The sequence below is a fragment of the Cherax quadricarinatus genome, chromosome 66 (genome assembly GCF_038502225.1).
Source record: "Cherax quadricarinatus isolate ZL_2023a chromosome 66, ASM3850222v1, whole genome shotgun sequence".
NCBI classification, from domain to species: Eukaryota; Metazoa; Arthropoda; class Malacostraca; order Decapoda; family Parastacidae; genus Cherax; species Cherax quadricarinatus.
The window spans coordinates 2258393-2280603 of NC_091357.1; the positions used below are offsets into that span (position 1 = coordinate 2258393).

General features: G+C 43.7%; 1 protein-coding gene across 1 annotated transcript in view; it reads left to right on the forward strand.

Annotated features, from left to right (window-relative positions):
* LOC128689665 (nephrin-like) overlaps positions 1–22211 on the forward strand; it is a 553398-nt gene that overhangs the window by 78437 nt on the left and 452750 nt on the right. The window contains exon 2 of the mRNA XM_070099001.1: positions 15006–15643. Within this exon, the coding sequence (XP_069955102.1) occupies positions 15559–15643 (85 nt within the window). The 5' untranslated portion in view covers positions 15006–15558. The remainder of the gene's footprint in view (positions 1–15005; positions 15644–22211) is intronic.

The following is a 22211-nucleotide window of genomic DNA, read 5'->3' on the forward strand; positions in this document are numbered from 1 at the left end:
TGTATTTCTTTATTCGACTTTTTTTTTATTGCAATTGGGGTATCAGATTCCACATGATGACTTGTGAGTGCCGCTTCTTCCCCTTTCCTTCCAAATCTTCATTGCTTATATGTATTGCATTTCGAACTGATGCAGCACTCTACAATACTCCATGTGCATTGATGTCTAGGGGATTGGGGTTATACAATACAGAGATAACTTTCTTGGATCACGCAGTGCCCGAAATACCTCTTGTTTATTGTTGGTGTATATACTGCTGACTTGCTGGGAGTATCACTAATCTCTGGTTGGGCTGCAGCTTCCTCGGTGGTAGTTATCTTGCGGGACGTGTTACTGTGAGCAGGGGCTTCCTCCAGGAGGTCGAGAGCCTGCACTTCGATGTTGCAAGAGGCTGACTAGTTGGATTTTCTTGGCTGACTTTAGCAGGAGGCTTGCATAAACAACTCAGAGTTCCCGTGGAAAGCGGCTGATGTGGGACGTCCCTGGGTAGCTGTTTAGTGATTTTGGATTCCTGAGTCGCGAAATCGCATGACATGATTGCAAACAAATCTCAAATCACTATGGGTTTAAGCCTTAACTCATTCCGTCATTTAATTTTGGATTCTCTAGCCGGTATCGTCATGAACCTGGGTTCTAGCCCCATGGAGCTCTAGCGGAGACTGGCTGCGGTGTTAGGTTCACCACCTGCAGATATTGCAACCTAAGGGCTGTTTTTAGGCCTTGGTCTTAACAGGGGCTTCATGATTGTGACGGTGGCTATCTTACCCCCCACTGCACGCTCACCCCTATGCATTGGACACACGCAACTCACTCATGGATAACACTAGTACCAACTAACACCACTATTCGTGGACTCTTAGGGCCACCTTATCGCAGTCCACGATTAAGTTAACATATTGTTTTGCTTGAGTGGGCAAGCAGGATTCACTTCCTGTGTTTACATCACCCTAACACACTGACCTCTTCACCGAAAGTTCCATCTTTGACGCTGATTCTCACATTTTAGCGGAAACTAATCTACTGCGCCAATTATTTAAATTTCACTCTTGCAGTAATCCCCATATCCATTAACACTTACCCTCACACACTTCTAGCCTTCGCACATTCCTCCCCCCTCGCACATCCCTATTCTCAGAGCTGTATGACCAGTACTGGTTTAGAGCTTATATTGATTATATTGCTATCATTGCAGGGTTCCCTGTTGAAGACTGGCGGAGTGTCATGCTCGCCTATTGCAGGTACTGCTGCAGGAGGGCTGGGGTGCTATGGGTAAAATCTTTGGGAGTATGAAGGTTGTGGGTTTCACTAATGGCTGTGCGGAAGCAGTAGGGGCTCCTGTATGGTAAGTGGCCCATTGCCTAGCTGAGTGTTGGTGTTAAGATATAAAAACTCGTGCGATGAGCACAAAGAAATATATTGAACTAAATACACATAACTCGCACATGGAACGATACTTAAGACGTTTCTGTCCGATTTGGACCATTAACTAGTCACAAGCCTGACCGAAACGTCTTCATAAGTCTTCTAAGTGCGGGTTATTTATGTATCGTTTGTCATTATACTAAATCGTACGACTATAGAAAGCTATTGCAGTCTATATAGCAATGAAACCACGAAGAACGCCTAGCTCTGCTGGGTGCGTGTTCCTTGTAGGATCGATGGCTTAGTGGACAAAGTAACATGTAAGTTGTTTTGTCGTTCTTATACTGGAGATCAGAACACATGCTTCATCTGGTATGTAGGTGAAAGTAGAGTCGAGGGATGGTTGAGATGGCAGTCGTATCACCTCAGTTGAATCACTGACCAGCTGCTCATCCGGCTCTTACCTCAGCGGCGAGTCTCCTGACGGAGCTGGAGAGCCGGCACGCAATCTTGATGGTAGGCGACTGAGGGTTATTTTTTCTCTCGTCTCTTCCTCGGTCTTGAGAGCCCATACAGTGATGGAAGAATGGGGGAATGGAAAAAAAAGAGAGGGACGAATTAAGGAGACTTGTACAGAAAGAGGACTGGAGGTAGGGAGTATATAGAGGAAGGAATACAGGAAACGTGATAGAATTGAAGGAGAGTGAAGAGGAATTGGAGTATCTTCCTCCCATTCCTCTTCACCCCCCTTCAATTCAATCAAGGAAGGTGAAGATGAATATGAGGAAGATATTCCAAAGATGGAACATGTAGAGGAAGGGAGGCACGGAATAAGAGTGCTGAAGAAAGAAAAGAACAGAACGATCAGATGGAAGGGAGGAATAAATATAGGAAGCCTGCAGATGAAAAGAGGTAAAAAGGGATGATACAAGTGTGAGAATGGTGGGAAGGAAGGGATAGAGAATAATGATAGGAGAGAAAAAGACAGAAAGCGTGTAGAATCAAGAAAGGAAACATTAGAAGGAAGGAGAAAGGAAGAAACGTGTACAGGAAGGAAAACAAGAAGCCTGCAATAGATGGAATGATGCAGCCTGAAATGGAAGGGAGAAAAGGGAATATTACTTACAACAAAGTCGTAAGGGTTGGGAGAGGACATGTATTTGACACTTCCTGTCAAATAGGATGGTTAGGTAGGAGAAAAACTAGTAGCATCATGCACTATACATGACCCTAGTAAAGTCAATCAGTACCTTCTAACTGAACAGTGATAAAACGATTTATATTTAAGAGTCACTTTGAATTTGCTTACTGTGTGCGCTCTAACTGCATGAAGCCAAATGCCGTATAACTGTATATCAGCATTTTTTTTATGTCGTGTTTATCATTTACATCTGGTTTTTAAAACCAGCAAGCAAGTCGTGTGATGCTCTCATTAGCACGGGAGATGATCTGTAAACATATTACTTGATAATGGTTGAAGGCAACACTTCCCCCGCCTAGGAAAACTGCCATTGGGAATTAGTGAATTTGCATATGTAGTTTGTAGTCATTAAAACGAAAGTGTGTAGATAATCCAGAGATACTCAGTATTACGACCCAGGTAATCAATGCCTGTATCCTGGGTGTAAAAAGGGAGCTTGGAGCAAAATAAACACAGTAAAAATCTTTGAATTGTGTTATCCTTCACCAAGTATAAACAGATATACACTAAATACACTATGTACAGAATATAGGTATTAGTGCACGCCACGGTAGTGAAGTTAGAACAGCAGCCAAGAGACAATAGACAACCGTACTTCAACCAGCAGCAGAATGAAAATGACAAGGGTGAAAACATGAGTGGTAACCACATCATCTTCACAATTGCCAGATCCAGATTATGACTTGCTGAGCCTAGCTACTAATATGACGCTGGGGGTCCCGATCTTCAGACCCTTAGTGCCTGGTTCGCTGGTTGGGGAGATAGCCTGTGTGAGAATGTAGACATACTCCGAATAAAGGTTACATACTTTTTGCATGCCACACTCAGTGTTCAGTGTTTGAGGACACTTCCTGCCAACTCTGTCACAGCACAAATCACTCTTTCTCCGGCAACGTTTTAAGCTAATTAATCTTTTGATTCAGTGACCTCGCATCGCGAAACTGTGAGATTAAATTCACTCCCTCATTATTGTTCAACGAGCTGTTGAAATATATGTGGATATACACAATATGCAAGGTATATTGTCACAAAATGCATGACAAAAGATTTCTGTTGAAGCCAGGTGGCTCATCTCAAGGCGTCCATGATTCTGTAACGTGTGCTCCAGAAACAAGCTTGACAACACAAGAGGACAGATTTGAGTAATATCAGGTGCTCCCCTCAAATGGTCACTAATGATGCGGTCACATTATTACATCAACTTCGAACATTGTTGAAAACAAGACAGACCTGCAGAAGAATAATGAAGCTCACTTGATGCTGTGCTATTGATAAGTCTTGCAATTCTCAGAGCAAAAATCTGGTGGAAATTTGGTTCCCCAGAGCCTCTACAGACACAGAGGGATCATAATGCTATAACTGGAAATAATTTGTCTTCGTCCCCCACAGTGGGAACAGATTCTTCACCGAACAACGAAGTAACCCTGGATCCGGCAGCTCCAGTCCAACACCTGTCAGTACACCTGTAAACCACAGGTCGGGTTCTTCTCCACCTGTGACTGCCGTATCTAACAATCAGCTGACCAGCACCGCACCTCAACAAGTGTCGGGCCAAAGCTCGAGCATCAAGTACGTATATGGTATGCCTGGACCTGGGCTTTGAAGAGGGCGTGAAAGAGAACATAGAAGGGGACGCCGAAGAAAAAAGTAACCACGCTCAGACATCTCTTCCACAACACAGCTCCACGTTCGTCCTCGCCAAGTACATAATCATCAGACTCAGCTGCGACCTAATCAACAGTCATCAGTTTCTGAATCAACAGCAAAACAGGAGTTATACCGAACAGGGCTCCTCGCTCCCAGTCACCTAAACAAAGCTCCATCTGTCACACCGTAGGTAATACAAAGGTCCAGCTGTCACACCGTAGGTAATACAGAGGTCCAGCTGTCACACCGTAGGTAATGCAAAGCTGAGAAGTGCGTTCAAAACATAAGGTGTACTTGCTCTAGGAGAGAACAAGATCTTTGTCGAGCCTAGAATGAACTCGGCTGAGAGGATCACCCGTTCTTTAAAGACTGAATTTCTAAACAAACCAACAGCATCTCAGGTTTAGTGACTACGTATGCTTGTCAGTGACCTAGTTACTCCTGTCTCAGCTAAGGAGGTTTTGTGCCTTTTGCAAACCCCACTGTCCTACCTGCTTCTAGGGTACTATCAGCATATTTATTCAGTCTGAACGTAACATGAGGAGTCAGTCTATCACAATGCTGTCTGTCAGCATCGGGGGCTTCATTACCAATGTTGATAAGCTCACGCACAGATTCGTGAGCATTTATTAGCCAGACATGATCGCCATTACTGAGACGTTTTTGGACGACAGAAATCCAGAGCTTTTCTAAAACATTTGGCTGAACCTCGTGGATTCGGCGAGACAGGATTGATCACGAAGATGGTATTAACGTATACAGCAGTTAAAGTATACACGTCTACTTAATTGTTTGGTCTAATTACCTGAAAATGGAGTTCTTAGGCTATGCACATATCCTGTATCTCTATAATAGTTTGAGAATGCACTATGCAGTTCTAAATGAAGGAAGTCAAAATACTACGGCATGAAAAATACACAAACCCGCACATGGGAAGGGCAAAATAATCACGTTTAGGTCCTACTTGGATAGTTGAAAATTGTATATAATAGCGACACGTTTATGAAGACGTGTGCAACAGTTGGGTATCTATTGTCGAAACGTTTCGCCTAGGGAACAGGCGAAACGTTTCGACAATAAAGATACCCAACTGTTGCACGTGTCTTACTGACTTGGACCATTGACAAATCACACCGAAGTGAGAAGGAAACAAGGCCAGAATAAAGAGTGCATACGAGAGAGGATAGAGGAACAATCGTAGTTCCGCAGTGGTTGAGGTAGAACTAAGAATGTAGCAAAAGCAGTAGTAGTAAAAGTGAAAAACTAAGGAAAAAATGGCAGTGTAGCAATAATTGATAGTAGTGACAGAGCAAGAGAACAATGGAGCACTGTAGTAGAGCTACTGGTCCACGGGTACAGAACAATGGAACAGTGTGGTAGAGCTACTGGTCCATGGGTACAGAACAGTGGAGCACTGTGGTAGAGCTACTGGTCCACGGCTACAGAATAATGGAGCACTGTGGTAGAGCTACTGGTCCACGGCTACAGGATAATGGAGCACTGTGGTAGAGCTACTGGTCCACGGGTACACAAATGGTTTGCGAGACATAACTCCCTTAGGACAAAACCTACAAAGTCAGAAGATAAAGACAATGAAAATACGGAAAATGTCAGGTTAGGTCAAGTCACGAGTGTTCCGAAGTCTAGAACTTTAGACAAAACCAGGACTTAAATGTTTGGAATGTTATATGTAGAAATTCTGTAGTAACAAGACGGCGTTTGTGAGAACTAGAAGGGCAGGTAGTGTTGTCAGAGGACCAGTTACCAGAATGATTGTGAGCTTACACGACAGGAAAAAAAAGAATTGCAGGGGAGAGTAAGGCGAGCACTTTTCTCCTCTTTAAATCTCAGAGAGCAGCCAGTTTCTCCAAGGTATTGGAGAGGACAAGAGGAGCAGGACATATTGTTTGTTTGGACTTTAGTAAGGCTATTGATAGAGTACCACATCAGAGACTGTTTAAGAAAGTGGCAGAAGTATGAACTAAATTGCTACGATAAGTAAGTTTAGTATCTGAAGAACGGAGGGTGTTTCTAAGATTAAAGAGACTGGAGATATAGGAAGGGAGAGTTTGGGAAAGGGAATTTGAGAGAAAAAGTCTGTTTAACAAGAGAGTAGGCTGAGTTTGTGAAATCGGGAAGATATCCAAGAGGAGAGCACGGGCTCTGTAAAGTAGATATTTCCGAATCGAAAAATTAAGGAGCACAGAGAAAGAGAGAAGCAAAAACACCTTCCTTGAAAAAGGAAGCATGATAAGAGAAGCAGTGAATGTACATGAAAAAAAATAATCCTGTTACCGAGCGATGGCCATTCGTATCAAGAAAGCTTAGAAATTAATAGGAGTAAGATTAAGGGGATCGAGAAAAGGTTGGAAAAGTCTAGTCATGTTGCCAGAGTCGTGTGAAGCCAGAGAAAAGATCGTACCGCAGTAGTAGAAAGCAAAAGATTTTCGAAAAATAAATGTTAGCAAGAACTGGGGATAGGAGAGAGCCCATAACACTAAAGGTTTGGGAATGAAATTTACCTTGAAAAGAAAGAGTTAGTCGACACAAGATCCAGGAATCCTCAGTAGGTATTGGGAGATGACGTATCCCTTCACTGGGCTTAATCACTCTGAGAAAACTCTCAGGAGGCATCAGTGAAGAGAAACTCAACGTAAAGACGTAACATTTTATAGGCTGAAGACGTTCAATGAAGTTTTACGAGTGACGGGGGTTCAGCAGGAGAAAAAGAACCAGGAGACAAGATAAGAAAAAGAACCTCTAAACGAAATGGAAATGGAGGACGATCATAGAAATAAGGTAGATATGGACAGTTAATACGGATGCGTTGAACAAGATCCAAGTCAGGACTTAAGAAAGTCTGAAGTTTATGCTCATATGTTCTCTTGATGAGATAGTGTTGGAAACGAGAGTAGTATAAATGCCTGAATCAGAGAGGGTTCAACTTTGCCAAGGTAATTCTCGGGACCACTTACTACTACTGCTACTACCGTTACTGTTATTATTTCTTCATTACTACTACGCTCCCATTATTCAGTTTATCACTAGTACTGCCAATGGTAATTTCTTATTTCTACTTCTACTGCACTGCCACCACCACCACCACCACTACTACTACTACTACTACTACTACTACTACTACTACTACTACCTCTTCCACTACGAGTACTTCCAATTACAGTAATACTAGAGAGAAGGGTGGGTAGAGGTCTACAGACGAAGGAAGTTAGAGCGAGCCAGCCAGCAGAGGAGAGGAGTTAGAGCATACAGAATAATGCACAAGAAACACACATTAACTGGTGCGAGACAGTCGGCGACCATTGTTATCACAGCAACAACAATGGTACTCTCAGCTGCTCTACTGCCTCCAAACTTGACTTCTCACTCTTGTTCTCTTGTCAGAGCATCTTACACTGATGTGAACAATGTTTTATAACCCATATTCGACTTTATACACTGGATCACACCTCATACACCACCTGATATGTGTGTGTCGTAATTTAAAAATATAAATTGAAGGAGAAGTACTGGCAGTAGCAGGAATAGTGTTGAAAGTGAACGTAATAATGGTGGTGGTATTATTGCAGAAGCAAGAATGTAGAACAAGAAGTAAGAGTGGAAAACTATGGAGAAAATAATATCAGCATTCTTCAGGTGGTAGATCCGGGCAGTGATGGATATGTAGTACACTTTGTGGCCGCTGACACATTGTTGACCAGTCAGTCCTTAAGGGGTACGTAAGGGAGGTGTGATCAAAATAATTTTTTTTTGTTTTGTTTTTGGTCCAATTTCAATTCAATATTTACAGTGCTTTAAGCAGCATTTGAAGCCTACAGACTGTAGTAACTTTTTGCCTTAAAAGATAGAAGAAAAATAGTGCCCTATTCTATAGGACAGAAATCTCTCCCTTATCTACAAAATTGGTAAGACGTACAGTGATCTAGTTGACATCAGATGAAAGATAATGGCTAGATAATCTTTGTACCAACATCGTTTGAACGCAAATGTCAATAGATTGCATAAAAAAATGTTGAAATTTGTATTTTTTAAGGACTTTTTTGGGAGGAAAAAAAATCAGTAAAAACAGAGCTGTAAAAAATATCGCAAATCCCTTGTGCATAGTAGCAGAATCATTACTCATAAACATGTGCAAAAATCATGACACTGCTATTAATACTTTTCGAGGAAAAAGGAAAATAATGTCAATAACTTATTCCTGAGTAATACATATATATATATATTGTTTTCTGTAAAACTCTATGGTCATGGCACGCCACATTTCAGTATGTCGCACACCTCAACACATACCTGGAGTTTACCTGGAGAGAGTTCCGGGGGTCAACGCCCCCGCGGCCCGGTCTGTGACCAGGCCTCCTGGTGGATCAGAGCCTGATCAACCAGGCTGTTGCTGCTGGCTGCACGCAAACCAACGTACGAGCCACAGCCCGGCTGATCAGGAACTGACTTTAGGTGCTTGTCCAGTGCCAGCTTGAAGACTGCCAGGGGTCTGTTGGTAATCCCCCTTATGTTTGCTGGGAGGCAGTTGAACAGTCTCGGGCCCCTGACACTTATTGTATGGTCTCTTAACGTGCTAGTGACACCCCTGCTTTTCATTGGGGGGATGGTGCATCGTCTGCCAAGTCTTTTGCTTTCGTAGTGAGTGATTTTCGTGTGCAAGTTCGGTACTAGTCCCTCTAGGATTTTCCAGGTTGACAGTCCACAGGCGACTGAGCTGTTATCACTCCCTGCACTTGAATGGAGTCCTCAGAGAAACCATACCACGGGAGGGATTGAACCCGCGGATTCAATCCCGCCCGTGGTATGGTTTGTTTGCAATCGTGTCATTACGATTTAGTGAGTCCTCAGAGAAGTTGCAACGTAGTGTATTTAGAATGAAGCAATCATAAAAATCGTAATTTTTGGAGTAAAAAAGAAAAACACGGATTGCCATCATGTCTTTTTGATGATAAGCACAAATAAATTACATTTTTGGAAAAACATACTTAGAAATATAATAGAAACAAGCCGATTACATCAACATGTTTCCAGAATAATGCACTATTTTTTTTGTAAGAAAACATTTTTTCCATAATTTTTCAATTTTCTTTTTTTATCACTCCTAAAAAAATTTGCACTTCCCTAAGTACCCCCGTTTTCTAATAACATGTTCACTTTTCTACTAGTATAGTCTACCTTGTCCACAATTACTAACGCAATTGCTTTGTCTGTTTCGTAAGATGAAGTCTAGGATCTTTAATTCATGGTATAACTTAACAAATCTTTGTGGATAATTGTTTCAACACAATTGTTCTCAAAGATTTGTTAAGTTATACCATGAATTAAGGAAAGATCCTGGACTTCACCTTACGAAACAAAGCAAATGCGTTAGTAATTATGGACAAGGTAGATTATCCTGGATAAATGAACACATTATTAGAAGATGGGAGAACTTAGGTGCCTCTTATTTAGAAAGAGAATTCCTCTGACCGTGTTGCGGGTGAGGGAGAGACCTCGAAACTGGTTACAGGTAAATGCAAGTAACCCGGGTATGTATGTGTTATATTGGTACACACAAGCATTAAGGGTTTAATAAAGCTAGGACGAATGCAAAAAAAATTAAATTTTAGAGAAAATGGAAAGTTTACGTATAGCTACAGGGATTAAAAAGCAGAGAAAGCAAGTAACATTTTTATGAAACAGATGAAGGTAAGATAATTAGCATAGGTAAAGCTATATGTAATAAAAAGCGTACATAAAACTAGAGATATTAGCTAGTACAGGGGTAGGGGTATAAGCTAGGATATTAGAACGTATAGATGAAGCTATTGGCATAAATATGGCTAAGAGTATTAACAAAGATTATACAGTACAAATGTAAACACACAACACCGCTGCCAGGTGTAGATCTTGCACAAAGTTTACCGCGGTGCCACCAGTTCACATCGTCAATATATATTTTTTAATTAAATTTTAAGGTGAGAGTTTTTATAAAAATCCAATGCCGTGATGGTAGTGAAGATGGCTACCTCAAAGAGAAGCTGGACCAGTGGAAGTTTGGAACACTGGTGGTGGTAATATTACTACCTCACAGAGACGCTGGTTCAGTAGAAGTCTGGAACACTGATGGTGGTAATATTACTACCTCACAGAGACGCTGGACCAGTGGAAATTTGGAACACTGGTTGTGGTAATATTACTACCTCACAGAGACGCTGGACCAGTGGAAGTTTGGAACACTGGTGGTGGTAATACTACTACCTCACAGAGACGCTGGACCAGTGGAAGTCTGGAACACTGGTGGTGGTAATACTACTACCTCAGAGACGCTGGACCAGTGGAAGTTTGGAACACTGGTGGTGGTAATACTACTACCTCACAGAGACGCTGGACCAGTGGAAGTTTGGAACACTGGTGGTGGTAATACTACTACCTCACAGAGACGCTGGACCAGTGGAAGTCTGGAACACTGGTGGTGGTAATACTACTACCTCACAGAGACGCTGGACCAGTGGAAGTCTGGAACACTGCTGGTGGTAATATTACTACCTCACAGAGACGCTGGACCAGTGGAAGTCTGGAACACTGGTGGTGGTAATACTACTACCTCACAGAGACGCTGGACCAGTGGAAGTCTGGAACACTGGTGGTGGTAATATTACTACCTCAGAGACGCTGGACCAGTGGAAGTCTGGAACACTGGTGGTGGTAATATTACTACCTCAGAGACGCTGGACCAGTGGAAGTCTGGAACACTGGTGGTGGTAATATCACTACCTCACAGAGACGCTGGACCAGTGGAAGTCATGTACAGTGGCTGTGGTAAAATTATTACCTCATAGAGAAACGGGAAAATACAGCTAATATTTTAACGATATTTTCCACCCGCGGAAAGTAAATTATCATGACTATTATTTAGATCTTTGCATAAACTTCGTCTACGTTTATTATATCCATCCGTAATTTTCATATATATGTTGAATATTCTTTCTCGTCTCAATCTTATTACCTCTCATTTAGTGTGAGAATTATGTTTGTGTGTAAAGGTCGTCTTGTGTTGAAGGTAGTTTTTTGTTGGAGGAAGAAAGGTTCTTTGTTGGAGGAGGAAAGGTCGTTCGTTGCTGGAGGGAGGGTCGCTCTTTGCTGGAGGGAGGGTCGTTCGTTGCTGGACGGAGAGTCGTTCGTTGCTGGAGGGAGGGTCGCTCTTTGCTGGAGGGAGGGTCGTTCGTTGCTGGACGGAGAGTCGTTCGTTGCTGGAGGGAGGGTCGTTCGTTGCTGGAGGGAGGGTCGTTCGTTGCTGGAGGGAGGGTCGTTCGTTGCTGGAGGGAGGGTCGTTCGTTGCTGGAGGGAGGGTCGTTCGTTGCTGGAGGAAGGTCATTTTTTGTTTGGGATGACCCAGTTTGTGGCCATCATCATAGCGGGTGTTAGTGTTATAGCTGTGAAAGGCTTCCAGCCAGTAATAGCTCTGTTTCAGCTGGGGCCATGCACTCCCGCTACACTACCAAGGTGATCTAGAAGACCCTGACACATCTAGAAGCGCTGCTCTAAAAGGAATGTTGGACCAAGCAATGATGCCCTACCATCAGCTAAATACTGTACTATGTGGTATTAACAATTGTAATTCGTACCAGCAAATTAGCTTAAAAAACAAGTGAGCAAACACTAGGACATGTTTATTAGAAAACGTTTCGGTTCTAGGACCTATAAGAAGGTCCCAGAACCTAAACGTTTTCTAATAAACATGTCCTAGTGTTTGGTCAAGTCTGTTTAAACCAAACAATGTATTGCTGTTTAAAACACAGCAGTGACTGGTTGCATCGTGTTTGCATCTCTGCTGCTTCTACTGTTGCCTCTGTATTAGACTGAAGAAACCTAAACTACCTGAGGTAAATTATTATTATAATCAAGGGGGAAGCGCTAAACCCGGAAGATTATACAGCGCCTGGGGGGGGGATGTGGAAGGCATTCAGGCTTAATTCGGGGAACTGGAGCACAGATCCAATTCCCTAAATCAAGAGCCCCTCACCAACATCAAGGAACCTTCCTTGAGGGGTACCTGAGGTAAAGAAGACCTCTGGGAAAAGATTAGACATATAAGTGGGTGGGAAAGGTTCGTTTTTAGGATATTCATTGTATGTACCAGTAGATAAATAAGACCTTTTCGCAACATATGTTGCAAAAGTCTCTCATTTACCAGTGTGTCGGTTTTAAAAACCATTTATTTACATGGCCAGTAGACCAGCTGCAGTTTTCCTACTTTACACAAATAACCCGCACATAGAAGAAAGGAGCTTACGTTGACGTTTCGGTCCTACTTGGACCATTGACAAAGTCACACATGTAAATGGTCCAAGTCGAACCGAAACACGTCGTCGTAAGCTCCGCTCTTGTATGTGTGGGTTATTTGTGTATCGTTCCAGTCACAGTATTGTGCCTTGTTATTTTTTTGTTCCACCATTCTTATGTTCTTTAATAATTCAGCTGATATCGTGAAGGAGGATAAGAATATTTGCAAGATAACCGAAAAGGCTGTAATTATTGCCTGTGGAACTAGTCAGACGAAGTGAAGAAAAAAATTCCATTGTGGACCTGAGTCTGGGATTATCGACGGCAGGATAGCATTGCATAAAAGTTAGATGATCCTAGAAAGAGACTACTATCTAGATTTTGGGGATTTTGTTTCGTTTTGCCGCGAACCAGGTTCTTGGCACTGGAACCGAAAGAGGCACCAGGGAGATCATTGCTGGCTGTATCAGAGGTTTGTGCTTCAGGCAAGTTAATGATGATTTAGTTAAGGATAAGATTGTTTTTTGAAGGCAAGATCGCATATGAAAGCTTTTAGGATAGTCCTACCTGGAGTCTACCTGGAAGGTGTTCCAGGGATCAACGCCCTCGCGGCTCGGTCCATGACCAGGCCTCCCGGTAGATCAGAGCCTGATCACTCTGGCTGTTATTGCTGGCCTCACCCACTCCAACGTACGAACCACAGCCTCACTCATCGGGAACTAACTTTAGGTTATTTATTTTCCTAATGTCCTCCAGCAGTGATTCTGCATCACCAGGAAGCAGACAGTGAACTCACTTCTGTTTATTTAATTAGTGATTATGCCTTAAACAGATGGTTTTGAGATGTTACTGAGAGTCAGTTCCTGGTCCGGCTACTTCGATGGTCGTTACTTGGCCCTCTCTTTCCTTACTCCAATAACCTTATCATATCTACTCTTAAAGCTATGTATGGAACCTGCTTCTACTACTACACATCAGGAAGGGGAACAATCTGTTAACTCTGACGATGAAGAGCGCTTTCCTGAATGGATAGAGAGATCGGGAATACTAATAAACAGCTGAGATTACAGCATCCCTTCTAAGTTAAATGCATTCATAAAAATTAATTTTTAGTGTTTTTTGTTCTGTTAGGTTAGTAATGCATGTCTTAATTGAATTGGTGTTAGAACTGTGGCTGCATCGTTATTTAAAATTCTTTGCAAACAGAATAATGTATTGGAAAAAGTCTGGCCTAATAGTCTGAGACACACTCCCAGTTAAGCAAATATTTGCAAATCTGGTGAGCCTAGAGAAAGAGCTGTCTGCTGTATCACCACCTGCTGGAGTGGGTATTTGTGTTTTGTTGCTATAAAATAACTTGCCGAACCTGGTGTGTGATATTGCTGCATTATAAACAGGTGAATATTCAAGGATTAAAGGCTGTTGTCTGGGAGGTCAATATTTGTGTTTGGAACTTTGGGTCGTTGCTTATCCTATGGAATGAAGGTAAATTTTCACTCCTTGATGCCATGAGAACTTTGTGTTCATTCTTGTTGGGGTGTTCAATACTTCCGTTCATTTTGAGACGAGACTGAGTGACGAAAGGAACAAAATCGTGAGATACACATGCTGAATAACGTACTTAAGGGGTTTGGGGGGAAGAAACTGTTCCTCACTCGACACTTTCAACTCGAGTCGAAAGAATGAAATCCACAACCCAGACTACCACGATATTTTTACCACAAGTTTGTTTCCATGGTGACGGACGTACTGTTGGAGACTCTCAAACATTGTGTAGGAAAGAAAAATATCCACTTGTCCATACGCATTTAGATAAAAATCGGTATAATTTAGTGGGTGAACCATTGTCTCTCTCTGTCTGTCTGTCTCTGTCTCTGTCTCTCTGTCTCTGTCTCTCTGTCTCTGTCTCTGTGTCTCTGTCTCTGTGTCTGTCTCTGTGTCTCTGTCTCTGTGTCTCTGTCTCTGTGTCTCTGTCTCTGTGTCTCTGTGTCTCTGTCTCTGTGTCTCTGTCTCTGTGTCTCTGTCTCTGTGTCTCTGTCTCTGTGTCTCTGTCTCTGTGTCTCTGTCTCTGTGTCTCTGTCTCTGTGTCTCTGTCTGTGTCTCTGTCTCTGTGTCTCTGTCTCTGTGTCTCTGTCTCTGTGTCTCTGTGTCTCTGTCTCTGTGTCTCTGTCTCTGTCTGTGTCTCTGTCTCTGTGTCTCTGTCTCTGTGTCTCTGTCTCTGTGTCTCTGTCTCTGTGTCTCTGTCTCTGTGTCTGTCTCTGTGTCTGTCTCTGTGTCTCTCTGTCTCTGTGTCTCTGTCTCTCTGTCTCTGTCTCTCTGTCTCTGTCTATCTCTGTCTCTATCTCTGTCTCTGTCTTTGTCTGTCTCTTTCTCTGTCTCTCTCTCTGTCTCTCTGTCTGTCTGTCTCTCTGTCTGTCTCTCTCTCTCTGGAATAATATCCACTTGTGTGCCATGACAAAATATACATACGTCTATTTCAGATTTATTTCAATGTCATTTTTCTCTTTTTCAGCTGCTGAAGTGGCCGGCCTGGCGACCCAAGAGCTATTGTGGATCACTGAAAGCTTAAAGCTTCATAAGAGTTTCTGAAACTGAGACATTGCAACCGAATCGCTTTATCAGGATTCCTACATCCGTATACCTGAATCCAAATCCCTGAATCTGAGTTTTTGAAATTTTGATTCTGATACTCTGTATTCAAATTTTAGTATCCTATTCTGTCTCATATCAGATTCTTTTGAATCCATATCTTTGAATCAGAATTCCTGAATCCTAATTCCCGAATCTCAGTTTCTTTATATGAATCTCTGAATCGGAATCCCTTCCTGTGAATCCCTGATTCAGAGCCCTAATCCCAAAAATCTGAATACGGAATTTGAATCCCCGATTCAAGGCTCATGAGACGTAATCCTCAAATCCAACGTCCAACATCAGCTATGAAAATTACCCGATGTTGCGCTGGTGGTTAAGCAACCTATGAGTGCTGGCCGGAAGTCTACAATACATTTTTTGACGAGTGAGATGTGGAGCACTCTGGCCATCACTCTCACCATCGCTTAGCGGTGATGACACCGATAGTGACACTCTCAGCACCCATGAGAAGTGCCGTCACTATTGTAGTCCTCTTCACTATCCTCCCTCCTGCCAAAGGTAAGACATCGATGTGTGTTTTGACTTCATACACAACACTTTGTGTGAAAAAAAACACATGTGTACAATTTAGTACGTTTATTAGACGGCTTAAGGAGCTACTTGTGAGTGAACGTTTCCTCTAATATGTGTCTTAAACTGTAATAATGTTGGTAGAATTGTTGGTAGAATGCAGGAGCTTTGTCAAGCCGATATCGGCTTGACAAAGCTCCTGGAGAGCGAAACGTTGCCACAAGAAAATGTCACATTAGCTGCACTTGTGCCCTTTTACTTTACATGTCTTAAACTGTACGTTTCCTTTTTCAACATCTTGTCCGTATCACCATACCAGTGTTTACTTGTCGAGATCAGTACAACACTGTCAGTTGGCTTGTGTGGGTCAACACCCGTTGATTCGTTCGTTCTATATCCGTTCGTTCGTTCGACTGACTTTCCATTCGTCAGTTAGACAGTTGTTCTTAATTTATTAAAATATTGTAACACATATACCGTCTATAACTGTTATATTCCACCAGGAGTGGCAATATAGTTTATCCATTACATTTACTAATAGTTTTGACTGTTGTTACTTGTAAAAACATCCGCTACAGGTATTGTTATTGCATATATTTTTTATGTTAAAAAATTCATAATAGCAAAGTATGTCAGACACATGTTTTACTGTATTACATATGTAGATGATACGCTTCATGCGTGGTTCTTGGAGAAGTATATACGAGTGTTTATCCGCAGGGAATCAGTATGTTACTGCCGACCTTTGGAAGGTGGTGTTTGGGAATACAGTGCACGCACGTGCGCGTACACACACACACACACACACACACACACACACACACACACACACACACACACACACACACACATATATATATATATATACATATATATATATATATATATATATATATATATATATATATATATTATTTATTTATTATCAGACTGGTCGATTCCCACCAAGGCAGGGTGGCCCGAAAAAGAAAAACTTTCACCATCATTCACTCCATCACTGTCTTGCCAGAAGGGTGCTTTACACTACAGTTTTTAAACTGCAACATTAACACCCCTCCTTCAGAGTGCAGGCACTGTACTTCTCATCTCCAGGACTCAAGTCCGGCCTGCCGGTTTCCCTGAATCCCTTCATAAATGTTACTTTGCTCACACTCCAACAGCACGTCAGGTATTAAAAACCATTTGTCTCCATTCACTCCTATCAAACACGCTCACGCATGCCCGCTGGAAGTCCAAGCCCCTCGCACACAAAACCTCCTTTACCCCCTCCCTCTAACCTTTCCTAGGCCGACCCCTACCCCGCCTTCCTTCCACTACAGACTGATAAACTCTTGAAGTCACTCTGTTTCGCTCCATTCTCTCTACATGTCCGAACCATCTAAACAACCCTTCCTCATCCCTCTGGACAACAGTTTTGGTAATCCCGTACCTCCTCCTAACTTCCAAACTACGAATTCTCTGCATTATATTCACACCACACATTGCCCTCAGACATGACATCTCCACTGCCTCCAGCCTTCTCCTCGCTGCAACATTCATCACCCATGCTTCACACCCATATAAGAGCGTTGGTAAAACTATACTCTCATACATTCCCCTCTTTGCCTCCAAGGACAAATTTCTTTGTCTCCACACACACACACACACACACACACACACACACACACACACACACACACATACATTATGTATATATATATATATATATATATATATATATATATATATATATATATATATATATTTATAATTGTGTGTGTGCGTGTACTCGCCTAATTATACTCATCTAATCGTGGTTGCAGGAGTCGAGACTCGGCTCCTGGTCCCGCCTCTTCACTGATCGCTAGTAGGTCCTCTCTCTCTCTCTCTGCTTCCAGAGCTTTGTCATACCTCGTCTTAAAGCTATGTATGGCTCCTGCCTCCACTACATTACTTGCTAGGCTATTCCACTTTCTGACGACTCTTTGACTGAAGAAATACTTCCTAACATCCCTCTGATTCGTCTGAGTCTTCAGCTTCCAGTTGTGACCCCTTGTTTCTGTGTCCCCTCTCTGGAACATCCTGTCTCTATCTACCTTATCTATTCCACGCAGTATTTTGCATGTCGATATCATGTCTCCCCTGACCCTCCTGTCCTCCAATGTCATCAGGCAGATTTCCCTCAACTTTTCTTCGTAGGACATACCCCTTAGCTCCGGAACTAGCCATGTTGCAAACCTTTGCACTTTCTCTAATTTCTTGACGTGCTTGACCAGGTGTGGGTTCCAAACTGGTGCTGCATACTCCAGTATGGGCCTGATGTACACAGTGTACAGTGTCTTGAACGATTCTTTACTAAGGTATGGGAACGCTATTCTCGGGTTTGCCAGGCGCCCGTATGCTGCAGCAGCTATCTGGTTGATGTGTGCCTCCGGAGCCATGCTCGGTGTTATGGTCACCCCAAGATCTTTCTCCTTGAGTGAGGTTTGCAGTTCTTGGCCACCTAGTCTATACTCTGTCTGCTGTTTTCTTTGCTCTTCTCCGATCTTCATGACTTTGCATTTGGCAGGGTTGAATTCAAGAAGCCAGTTGCTGGATCACTTGTCCAGCCTGTCCAGGTCTCTTTGAAGTCCTGCCTGATCCTCATCTGATTTAATTCTCATTAACTTCACATCATCTGCGAGCAGGGACACCTCTGAGTCTATCCCTTCCATCATGTCATTCACATATACCAGGTGCGCACTGTGATACCTCATCCCGTACCATGACTCGTTGTTGCCTCCTTGTCAGGTATTCTCTGATCCTTTGCAGAGCCCTTCCTGTTATATGCGCCTGATCCTCTAGTTTCTGCACTAGTCGCTTGTGAGGAACTGTGTCGAAGGCCTTCTTGGAGTCCAAGAAAATGCAATCAACCCACCCCTCTCTCTCGTTTCTTACTTCTGTAACTTTGTCATAGAACTCCAGAAGGTTTGTGACACAGGATTTGCCTTCCATGAATCCGTGATGGTTGTCATTTATAATCTTGTTCCGTTCCAGGTGCTCCACCACTCTCCTCCTGATAATCTTCTCCATGACTTTGTATACTATACAGGTCAGTGACACTGGTCTGTAATTTAGCGCCTCTTCTCTGTCTCCTTTTTTAAAAAAATGGGAACTACATTTGAGGTCTTCCATACCTCAGGTAGTTGCCCAGTTTCAAGGGATGTGTTGAAGATTGTGGATAATGGCACACACAGTATATCTGCTCCCTCCCTGAGGACCCACGGGGAGATGTCCGGTCCCATTGCCTTTGATGTATCAAGGTCACTTAGCAGCTTCTTCACCTCCTCCTCAGTTGTGTGCATATCGTCCAGCATTTGTTGGTCTATTCCCTGTTGGTGTTCCCCTCTGTCCTGTCTTCCCCGAGTCCTTCCTGTCTCCACTGTGAATACTTCCTTAAATCTCATGTTGAGCTCCTCGCATACCTGTTGATCGTTTCTTGCGAGTTCCCCACCTTCTTTCCTCAGCCTGATCACCTAGTCTTTGGCTGTCGTCTTTCTCCTAATGTGACTAAACAGCAGTTTCGGGTCAGACTTGGCTTTTGATGCTATGTCATTTTCGTACTGTCGCTGGACCTCCCTCCTTATCTGTGCATAATCGTTTCTGACTCTTCGACTGATCTCCTTGTTTTCCTGAGTCATTTGCCTTCTGTACTTCTTCCATTCTCTAATGCACTTAGTTTTTGCCTCCCTGCACCTTTGGGTAAACCAAGGACTCGCTTTGGTCTTCTCATTGTTTCTGTTGCCCTTGGGAACAAACCTTTCCTCTGCCTCCTTGCATTTTGTTGTTACATATTCCATCATTTCATTTACTGTCTTTGCTACTATTTCTCTGTCCCACTCATACCTGTGTATTCCCCTCTTTCATAGTTCGGCTTTTCCCATTCGACTCTTGTTACCCTCTCCACCTGTAACTCTACTATGTAATCAAAACTCAGGACTACGTGGTCACTAGCTCCGAGGGGCCTCTCATATGTGATGTCATCAATGTCTGAGCTACTCAGGGCGAACATAAGGTCCAGTCTTGCTGGGTCATCCTCCCCCCTCTCTCTGGTAGTGTCCCTTATGTGTTGATGTATGAAGTTTTCCAGTACCACATCCATCATCTTGGCTCTCCATGTTTCGGGGCCCCCATGAGGCTCCAGGTTTTCCCAATCGATCTCCCTGTGGTTGAAATCACCCATAACCAGTAACTTTGCTCTGCACGATTGAGCTCTTCGTGCCACCTCAGCCAGTGTGTCCACCATCGCTCTGTTGTTCTCGTCATATTCCTCTCTTGGCCTCCTGCAGTTCTGTGGTGGGTTATACATCACAGCAATGACTACCTTATGTTCCCCAGATTGAATTGTGCCTGCTATGTAGTCCCTTTCTCCAATCTCGTCCATGCCCTCCATTTCCTCGAAACTCCATCGGTTTTTTATGAGCAGTGCAACCCCTCCTCCCCCTCTGCTGCTCCTATCTTTCCTCAGGATCTGATATACCGGTGGGAAGACTGCATCTGTTATTGCCTCAGTGAGTTTCGTTTCTGTGACTGCTATGATGTCTTGGGACTTCTCGTTGATTCTTTCGTGCCACTCCTGGTATTTATTTGCTATTCCATCTGCGTTTGTGTACCGCACCTTCAGCTTCTTGTCTATCACGGTGGACCTGGGAGAATATTGGGGTTGGGGGAGCGGGAGCCCTCAGGGGGGCTATGGGGGTTTGTGGAGTGGGTGGGATTTGTGATGGGGGGTGGGGGCAGAGTGCCCATAGGGATCTGCTGTGGCAGTGGGGTTTGTGATGTCGGGGGTGGGGGCAGAGGGAACAGTGTGTGGATTTTGGTTTAGATTGTTCAGCTGCTTTGGGGTTGTCACAGTGTGGGTGGGGTTTGTGGTGAGGAGTGGGGCATAGTGCCCAAAGGGGGCTGCTGTAGAGATGGGGTTTGTGGTGGGGGTGGGGGCAGAGGGAACAGTGTGTGGGTTTTGGTTTTGGTTATTCAGTTGCTGTGTGGTTGTTGTGGTTGGAGTCCTTCTGTTGGTGTCTCTGTAGGGTGTATTTGTCCTTCCACCTGTGTCTGGGTTCTGCTCGTCTTCATCGATGCCTCCTGTTCCTCCTTTTGTCTTTGTCCCCTCTCTCTGTTTCGTCCTTTCCTCCTGTGTTCTGTCGCGATCGAGGTACATGCTCCAGTACTCTGAATTGTCCCTCAGTCGTGCTTTCTCCTGCATGACCCGGGTTCGAGCTGATTCTGCCTTGAAGGTTACTTTGATAGGCCGTCTCCTTCTGCGTGCAAACCACCCAATTCTCCGAAAATTTGCCACCTGGGTCATGTCTCCCTCTCCTATTGCTTTCAAGATACCTTTGATCGCTTTCTTCTCCCCCAGGTTTCTTTCATCATAGGTTTCCCCTTCAACTTCTTGGAGCCCGTAGACAAACACTGACCTCTCCCTCTCCTTCTCCCACTGTCTCTCTCTTTGCATTCTCTGAGGTGTTTTAGCTCCTTCCATTGAAATGTTGCTGCCTTCAACCCCTGCCCTTGCTGCAACCCCTATGCTCAGTGGACTGTCTTTCCTGCCCAGCTGTTCCCTGCCACTGTAGTTGACTGTTAGTCTCTTCATAAGTCATGTCTCCTGCATTGACTGCAGGCTTCTCGTTTGGTCTTCTTGTACTCGTCTTTCCCTGAATCCCTACAGCCCCCTCGTCTGTGACTGGTATAGAAGTCCCTGATATCATGCCTGTACTGTCATTTGTCTCTATTCTGTTTCACGTTTTTTAGCTCCTCTTTTAAGTACGTTATCTTATCTTCTGCTGCTAAGACTTGTAGTCCACACTTCCTCCTCTCTTCAGCTATCCTCTCTATTACTCTGCCAAGCTCTGCTAGCTTCCTTCCCAACTCTTCCTCCATTTTTGTGAGCTCTACCTCCCAATCTTCCCTCCCTGGTTCCTCGCTCCTGGGATCGACCTCCTGACCCCTGGGTCTCCACCCTCTTGAGTTACCCATTTTTTTTTATTTTACCACAGAAAGGAGCTTGTGTGTGAGAGAGAGGGAGGGAGAGAGAGAGGGAGAGAGAATGCTGGGGAGAAGGCTAGGGATAATGAGTAGGAAGGCAAGGGAGTTAGGGGAGGCCAGGGGGAGGGGTAGGAGGAAAGGGAAGATGAATGGAAGGTGTGTGTGAGGAGGGGAGAGAGAGAATGAGAGGTGGAGAGAGAAGATAGAAAGGAAGAGATAAAGAGGAGAGAGAGGGGAAAGATGGATAGAGGGGGAGAGAGAGAGAAAGGTAGAGAGAGAGGGTGGGGAGAGAGAGCTTGGGACAGGATGTCCAGTGGTGGGTAGGTGGGTGTGAGGGACAGGTTGTGAGGGGTAGGGGAGGGGTAGTTGGTATGTGGTTGAAAGGTAACCGTTACTCCACTCTCATATAGGCTCAAATTTGTAGTCCCAGTTCTGTTTCCTAGTAATGCTACCTTTTCCCCTTAATGCATGTGTGTGTACTCACCTATTTGTACTCACCTATTTGTGGTTGCAGGGGTCGAGTCATAGCTCCTGGCCCCGCCTCTTCACTGAT